This window comes from Esox lucius, chromosome 18 (assembly GCF_011004845.1).
Source record: "Esox lucius isolate fEsoLuc1 chromosome 18, fEsoLuc1.pri, whole genome shotgun sequence".
NCBI lineage: Eukaryota > Metazoa > Chordata > Actinopteri > Esociformes > Esocidae > Esox > Esox lucius.
Window position 1 is genome coordinate 12,853,955 of NC_047586.1, and position 8,690 is coordinate 12,862,644.

At 43.2% G+C, this 8,690-nt stretch overlaps 1 protein-coding gene across 2 annotated transcripts in view; it reads left to right on the plus strand.

Annotated features, from left to right (window-relative positions):
- ift172 (intraflagellar transport 172) overlaps nt 1-7,830 on the plus strand; it is a 29,659-nt gene extending 21,829 nt beyond the window's left edge. Inside the window, exons 35-47 of one of the 2 annotated variants that reach the window (XM_010882639.4) lie at nt 341-470; nt 667-765; nt 1,296-1,405; nt 2,090-2,153; nt 2,784-2,870; nt 2,956-3,183; nt 3,339-3,458; nt 3,579-3,674; nt 3,940-3,999; nt 4,405-4,503; nt 5,403-5,556; nt 6,005-6,096; nt 7,038-7,830. In XM_010882639.4, coding sequence (XP_010880941.2) covers nt 341-470; nt 667-765; nt 1,296-1,405; nt 2,090-2,153; nt 2,784-2,870; nt 2,956-3,183; nt 3,339-3,458; nt 3,579-3,674; nt 3,940-3,999; nt 4,405-4,503; nt 5,403-5,556; nt 6,005-6,096; nt 7,038-7,127 — 1,429 coding nt within the window. In that variant the 3' untranslated portion in view covers nt 7,128-7,830. Of the gene's footprint in view, nt 1-340; nt 471-666; nt 766-1,295; nt 1,406-2,089; nt 2,154-2,783; nt 2,871-2,955; nt 3,184-3,338; nt 3,459-3,578; nt 3,675-3,939; nt 4,000-4,404; nt 4,504-5,402; nt 5,557-6,004; nt 6,097-6,353 lie in introns of both variants that reach the window. The other variant, XM_010882640.3, reaches the window with a different exon arrangement.
- The last annotated feature ends 860 nt before the right edge of the window (nt 7,831-8,690 follow it).

Here is an 8,690-nt window from a genome sequence, read left to right on the forward strand (position 1 = left end):
CACAAGGCTTGTAGCGCAGAGGATTGAGAGAACTAAGATCTTAATGAGAGAAGTCTGTGAACAGAGCAATATCTGGGTCTCACATTTGCCTAGCAGTGGCGTCTTACAAAAATGTCCTTGACGTAAATGCAGATGAACGTTTACAGTACTGGGTCTGTTCTTAGAACAGGCTTCCAACCAACCTAGCTTCTAGATGTGTTATACCCTAAACGGCCAGCTGGTTCCTGCATTGCTTCAGCTGAGTTATAGCTAATTTTCAGGACCACAAAGGACACATGTCTTACTGACAGGGGGTCTGTCTCTGTCTGTGTGTGTGTGTGTGGTTTGTCTGTGTTTGCAGAGGTGTGGAAGGCATGGTAGAGCAGGCCAAGGAATGGGAGCAGTCTGGGGAGTATTCCAGGGCTGTGGAGTTTTACCTCAAGGTGAAAGACTCCACCAACGTCCCCCTCATGGAGAAGTGCTGGATGAAGGTACACAAAGAAGCTCCAGGGCGGCCAGTGAATGTCGCTATAACAACCCACTGACGCTGAGTAGTTTCACCGGTGTTTCTGTGTCATGTCTCTGAGACAACCATCGGGACCCCTTTTAATTGCTGTGTGTTGTTTTTTGTTGTCACTACCCTGAGTGTAATGGCCCAGTGTTACCGGTGTGTCTGACCTCCCCCAGGCTGCTGAGCTGGCCATCAAGTTCCTGACCCAGGAGAGGGCGGTGGATGTGATCCAGACGGTCGGCCCTCGGCTCACCCAGCTCAGGAAGTACAGCGCTGTGAGTTAATCCCACCCTTCCTGCTTTGGGTCCCTAATACATCTTCAGAATTGAATGTTGTTTTGTAAATGCGTGGTTAAAGCCTACTGTATGTCAGCCAGTTGGCGGAAATTCTGTTAGACCACAGCGTCTGTATGCTCTTGAGAACTGTTTCTTATTGATTTGACACGGATTGTAGCCGGCAGGTATGCGACCAATGACTGCATAGACATGACCATTATGTGCCTGTTCATGCCCAGGTAGTCTTCAACAAATACCACATGTACAGGATGAATGGTCACCTATCACTCATTCAAATAATCAATTCTGTGTCTTAATCAAATTGGGTTAAAAAGATTCAGTGGACATGACTACATTCAGTGACCACTTTCTTAAATCTGACTGTGCGTGCGTGTATGTATGGAGGCCATTCTGGTAACTGAAAGCGATGGTTTTTAGTGCGTGTGTGTTCATAAAAAAAAAAAAGAAACACTCCCAAAACAAAGGTGCCCATGTTTTAAGCCTATTCTCAAATGTTTTCTTTTCCACAGGCAGCTGAGCTGTACCTCAACCTGGACCTCATTAAGGAAGCCATAGATGCATTCATCGAGGGAGAAGAATGGAACAAAGCGAAGAGAGTGGCCAAGGAGCTGGATCCAAGGTGAGCCTGTCGGCAGAGCCTCGCCACCACTACAAAGCTGCCTGGTCGCCCCTAACAACAAGCCTAGCCATCTAGAATAGCTCCCCTGTCATTAGGCTACAGAAAGAGAAACACACAGGGGTTGTCTCAGCCAGAGGCCTCGCAACCGTCCGTTAGCTGTTGCTGCCTTTAAAATACAGGGAGACGCGGGGAGCTTAAAGAAATGGGATCACATTTCGCCAATTCAGTACCTTTACCGAAATGTGATCATGTTTAAAAGTGGATCTTATTAAGTGTAAATGACAGTTGCTGACTATGGTTGTTCATGTATTGTACTTTTTGTACATTGGTCGGTGATATGTGTCGGTTTTGGTGATTGACGGATCATCGTGACTGCTTGTTGCAGTGCGTTTATAGAGCCCGTACACTCTGCTGTGCAGTCTGTAAGCAGAACAGAGCACTTATTCACACAGTGAGAGCTGCTGACGCTCCCAAGACTCCCACCTACCAACACGAGGCGTCTGTTATTATGCTGCCTTATGTCCTTTATTCCACTACATTTGTTAGGCTGTATCTTTCTGGGGGTTTTACATGTTCCCAATGCTTTGATGTGCTACAGCACCTTAAACACAGTCATTATCCTCCATAATGGCGGAGATGGAACTTGTCTTTTACACAGTGTTTATGTCCCATCTATTCATGTAGGTTTGAAGATTATGTTGACCAGCGATACAAAGAACACTTGAAGAATCAAGGGAAAGCAGACTCGGTACGTATCTACAATTTAACATTACTCTGTATCACAAATAATAAGCCAGTTTCCAAGCAACTTACAGCATAACTTGCAATGTTGTATCCAATTATATGGCATAAAGTGATTTGACTGGAGAAGCAGACAGTGTGGTATCAGTGCAATGTTGCTGTGGTGTGCAGCAAGACATCTTTATGTGTACTATGTGTGCGCACCTCTAATTCCTTAAGTCTGCTCCTCTGCTGTTGGGACAAGATAATTGAGATGATGGCCTAGATTCCATCCACTTAGAAATAAGAGCTGAATAACAAAATGGATCCAGATTCCCAGTCCTTGTTCTCTTTGTTATGCCACATCAGTGTGGCTCCGACTTCTCTTGAATAATGATGAAGACGTCTGGTGAAAAGTGAATGGCATATTTCGAAGGACGTGTCGCTTCATGCATACTGTCTGCATAATGCACCAAAGTCTTTGTAATGTGGGTGTTTGAAACCATTCGGCTAGTTTTGAGAGCACATTTCAAAGTTTCTGGTAGCTAGTTATTACAAAGCTTCCTTTTACTTTGTAAAACTACTAGAAGGTTTGCTTTTTTGCCACAGGTTTTCTGTTTTTACCATAAACTAGTAATTTGTCATGTTCTGATCCTAGCTGGTAGGAGTAGATGTCATAGCAGCCCTAGACCTGTATGCAGAGAGAGGCCAATGGGAGAAGTGCATTGAGACTGCTTCCAAACAGGTACTGACTCTACCATGACCCTACCAACATATCCGCTCCCTTTTCGCATTTCATCTGTTTACTTCCTTCCTTGATATGTTTCTAGAACTACAAGATCCTTCACAAGTATGTGGCGTTGTATGCCACCCACCTGATCAAGGAGGGGAATGCGGAGAAGGTCCTGAGCCTGTATTCTCAGCACGGCGCCCCGGCCAACCCACAGAACTTTAACATCTACAAGCGCATGTTCCTGGACCTGCTGTGTCTATTGGGTCGGGACGGCGCCGAGTGCTACCGCATGTGGGCAGACCTGAGAGATGTCCTGATACTGTTGGTGAGCAAAGGGGCCGGAGGGGAGCGGTTCCATTTGGCATGGACCTCCAATGGGCTCCACACACCGACGCCCTGGTGTATGGTCTCCGTGTTCAGCTGCTGTCTAATGCCAGTTTAGGGTTTGCGTTTGACGTGGTCCGTTTATCTGTTTCACAGTGCGAGAACATGACCAAATCTTCGGAGGCCAACTCACCTGCCCACGAAGAGTTTGAGCAGATGCTACTGGTTTCTCACTACTACGCCACACGGTCTGCTGCCAAGGGGGTTGACCAACTGGTAATGTATAGCCCGCTCCCCTTTCCTTTTACCCCACTTGTTATGGACTAGTATTGGCACTGGTAGACAGTCACACGCCCCATCTCTCTCCTCCCCACCTCGCTTCCTGTCTCCCTGAAGGCCAGTGTGGCTGCAAAGCTGTCCATCTCCCTGCTGCGCCACACAGAGCTCATTCCAGCTGACAAGGCCTTCTATGAGGCAGGCATGGCTGCAAGGGTAAGAGATTGGCTCGGCAGAGAGGTTCGGCATTGCTAGAGCCCCCTGGGAAATGTTCTGATCAATGTCCCCGGAGTCTGCCCTCCAGGTGTTTTTGCGCCTCCAATCAGGTGTATATTGTGACCTATTAGAAAAAGAATCGAAAAGTATTTATTTATTTATTTATTTAATGTCTCTCTCACCACACACTTTTTTAAAGGTTTGTCAACATCAGTATTGGGTTTCTTTAATGATGGTTTGATAATGAATTTGATTCTTTTCACAGACTGTTGGCTGGGAGAACATGGCCTTTATTTTTCTTAACCACTTCTTGGACCTATCCGATGTGAGTCTCAACTTGATCTAATGTTTCTTCATACCACAGTAAGATCAGTAGGTACAGTGACCAATGTCTGGTCCATATTGAACCTTAAGTCTGGTCCATACTGAACCTTAAGTCTGGTCCATACTGAACCTTAAGTCTGGTCCATACTGAACCTTAAGTCTGGTCCATACTGAACCTTAAGTTTGGTCCATACTGAACCTTAAGTCCATTTCGATTCCACTCAATTCAAAAAGAGAATGTCCAAATCAATTGGTAATGTTTCCTCATGGAAAAGCTTTGAGGAGAATTAGAATTTTTGTATACTTGAATTGACCTCAACCCTTGTTTTAATGTGACCGTTTGAAGAAGAGGTGGTACATGAATGTTCTCTTTAAGTCTGTTGTCTGTGTGTTGTGGTGTTTCCAGGGGATAGATGAAGGGAACCTGGACACTCTAGACCACTCAGATTTCCAGGACACTGACATCCCCTTTGAAGTTCCTGTCCCTGCTAAACTACATGTCACTGTAAGACCCAAGTATTTATTTTTTCTCTGGAATTATTGTATTGTTTTTCTGTGTGATTCTGATGTCTCATTACATGAGGTCTAAAGTACTGCTATGATAAGACTTGCCTGTGACAGTGTTTGAAAGCTCTATATGCTTGTGCTGTGATTTTACTGGCGTTGCTATCTAAATATATATTAATATGTGTTGTTTCTGTCCTATGACTGTGTTGTGTTTGGATGTCATTAGGCTGTAATTGTCTTATGACACTAGGCTGTGATGGTCTTATTTTATGAGTACACTAGACTATGATGGTTTTATGTTATGACACATTGGCTTTGATGGTCTTATGTTGTTATACTAGGCTGTGATGGTTTTATGTTATTATACAAGGCTGTGATGGTCTTATGTTATTATTCTAGGCTGTGATGGTTTTATGTTATTATACTAGGCTGTGATGGTCTTATGTTATTATACTACGTTGTGATGGTCTTATGTTATTATACTAGGCTTTGATGGTCTTATGTTATTATATTAGGCTTTGATGGTCTTATGTTATTATACTAGGCTTTGACAGTCTTATGTTATTATACTACGTTGTGATGGTCTTATGTTATTATACTAGGCTGTAATGGTATTATGTTATGGGTACACTAGGCTGTGATAGTCTTATGTTATTATACTAGGCTTTGATGGTCTTATGTTATTATACTAGGCTTTGATGGTCTTATATTATTATACTAGGCTGTAATGGTATCATGTTATGGGTACACTAGGCTGTGATGGTCTTATGTTATGACACTAGGCTGTGTTGGTCTTATGTTATGACACTAGGCTGTGTTGGTCTTATGTTATGATGAAACTAGGCTTTGATGGGCTTATGTTATTATACTGTTTTTAATACTGTTGTTGTGGTCCAGGAGGCCCAGCGGGAGGAAATCCGTGACTGGGTCCTGGCGGTCTCCATGGACCAACGGGTGGAGCAGGTGCTGCCCAAAGATGAGAGGGACACCTACGAAGCCTCTTTACTGGCAGCCAACACAGGCATCCGCTCCTTGCCCTGTGTCATCACAGGTGGGTGGGCCAACCCTTCCAGAGCAACTTAAAGCCGAGTCTGGCAGCCAAGTCCTGCTTGATCAGAAGAGGCCTGCATCCATCCTAACTGACAAGACACAGTGAAATGTGCATGTTAGTAATTTAGCAGACGCTGTTATCAAAGTGTCTTACAGTTGCTCAAGGGCAAAACACCTGCTTTGTTTTTCATTTCTTACTTGTCAGTTCTGTGATTACAGCCAGCAACCTTTTGTTTCTTGGCCCGACACTCTTGACCACTAGACTATCTGAAACCTCCAGGTCAGAGGGATGCAGTGCTATCCAGAGATAACTGGACTTGTTTCCCACAACACCCAGAGGACTGTGCTCGGGGAGGCAGTTCACATACCCACATATGATGGCAGATGTGTTAATTGGTTGACAATACAAATTATATTATAATAAAAGCTCTTTCTCTGTGCAAACCAAGGCTATCCAGTCCTGCGGAATAAGATTGAGTTCAAAGGGCCTGGAAAGGCAGCTAACAAGGAGGACTGGAATAAATTCCTAATGGCCACAAAGGTAAGAAGTTTTTTTTTGTGATGTTAGCCCTGGAGACTACATCAATGTGCTTATTACCTCCTCTGCTGATTTAGCTGCTTGTCCATCAGCCCGCAACCACATGTAACGCTGTTTGATTTATAATTAATCCGCACTTTTGATCACAGGCACTCACACAGATTTTGATTAGAGGTGTAAAGTTGAGTCTCTGAGACCGGTGAAGGGCCCGTTTTATTTCAGTGTGTTTCATCATAATCATCCTGTGACTTGGATTTCAGAGGTTAGATTAATGAAATGGACTTATGTCCTGACGTCCATTCAACAAATGTCCAGCTGCATACCACCCTGCCTCCAACTGCTGGCTCGCCTCTTCAGCTCCGCTTCAGCTGTGATGGAGGTTGTGCTGAATGTCCAATAGGCACTCTTTCCAATGGTCAAATACAAAATGATTCCACAGATGGGGACATTGCCCTTGGTCGTGTGTTGTCTTTTGGAGGGGACATTAGAAAAGGAGCCTTAAAACATTGTGTTCCCCTAAATCCCATGTCACTAATCAAAAGAGTAGTAGTGTAAATCTGGAGTCCAAACAAGTCCTTATACCATCTTGGCCACAATCATTCCAAGCTTCCAACTGTCCACCCCTCCCAACTCCCAGCCCTGTAACTCATGTCCAGGTCATTTAGCTAATGCCCGTATCCTGAGCCATTTACAGCAGTGACTGCATACTTTTCAGACCTGGTCCATCGTGGGAATCAAACACGAAACCTCTGGCGTTGCAATCGCCATGCTCCACCAGCTGAGCTAAACAAGACCACTTACATGGTGAAATAAGGATCAAAAAGTCCAGAGAGATTTAAAGAAAAGGTTTTGACCATTATATAGGGTACACATTCATATACCCTGTGGCACCCTGTGTGTGATCTGAAATGCTGTTCGCTGTTATGTGTGTCTCCCCCTCTCAGACCACTCATAGCCCAGAGTGCCAGGATGTGCTGAAGTTTCTGAGTCAGTGGTGTGGAGGACTGCCGGCCTCCGGCTACTCCTTCCACTGAGAGCACAAGGCTGCTGAAAAACCCATCTGCATCCAGTGTAGCACACACTACAGTAACTTACCCCGCTGTGCTCCGCTCCGAGCCACCGCCTTCTTCTCTGAATTATTGAATCATTCCTCCGCCCTTGGCGTACACTCCCCGCCTCCTCCGTCTTTGGTTGTAGCATTGACCAGTTCACATCATGCCATAACCATAGACTGGTATAAGGGGACCTGCTGTTACAGCCACATACATTTCTAGAGTGCTGACATCAGCAGGCCTTAGTGTCAGTATCCTGTCTCCCTGTTGATCGGAGCATTCCTCCTTTATTCGTCTCTGTGTGTCTTTATATATATATATATATATATGTGTGTGTGTGTGTGTGTGTGTGTGTGTGTGTGTGTGTGTGTGTGTGTGTGTGTGTGTGTGTGTGTGTGTGTGAGAGTGTGAGACTAATACATGTTTAAATTTCTGTTCTCATGTTTTGTAGATGGAGTTGAGTAGGCTACAACCAAAGCGTGTATTTTTTTTGTTGAGGAAATTCAAGATGCCTTTACACAGCTGGTGATGTGTCTGCATGTTCAGTATTGTTATCCATAATAAGAGTTTTGTTTTTCCAAAAGCAATGTTTCTGAATGATAGGAGAATTTAACTTAATGCACTTTAGGTACAGGATTTGCTTCACGTATTGTTTGTTAATATGCTGTTCTGTATTTTGTATGTTGGAAATATAGTTAAATAAAAATATTTGTAAAAAACTTTTTCTAAAAATTGCCATAATTATTAGTTAGTCCTTTAATATATTAAAATATAAGTCCACTATTTAGCCCTTGTATTTACTCATTTGTTTTGTTCAACTAACATGACATTTTGTTGAAGACCAAAAGGTAGACCACACTGCCCAGGGCTTTTATCTTATATAAGCTACTAGAGTTATTACCTGTTATTAAATTGGTTTGTAGCCAGTCTATTAAAATGTAATTAATCATCATAATTTTAGAACTTGGAGGAGTGAAGTGTCTGAATAAGGTCCAGGGTTTCAGCCACCAAAAATGCTGTTCAGGGTCATCATCAGAAAGGCCTGCCCAAATACAGGAATTTCACTATAACCTATTTGTTCACATTATATTCAAATCTGATTTTAAACCGAACCTAAACCACATGACTAACGTTACGACTAAACCTAGCCTCAAATAATACCAAAATGCACTACTTATTTTACTTTCAATTTTCGGGCTTTTTCCACACTAAAATAATTTAAGGTAATATAACGACATTTGTCACATAACCGATGATATATTTTCATTGCTTTTTTATAGATTTTGAGGTGGGGCGTCGAAATTATGAATTCAGCACAGCCGGAGTGAGATGGAAAATTCTGGCATTGTGTATGTAGACAAATGTATCTTCTCAGCAAGCTGTCCCCGAGATAAATCATCCTTGTCAAGCTTTTTCAGGGAACCCACCCTATTTTGTCTCCATACTATCTGTTATAGTGCATGTTGATTAATTTAGTCATCCATAAAACATAAAACCTTAAGTAAACTATAACGTCTTAATCCCAAATTATCCGAATTATGAGAT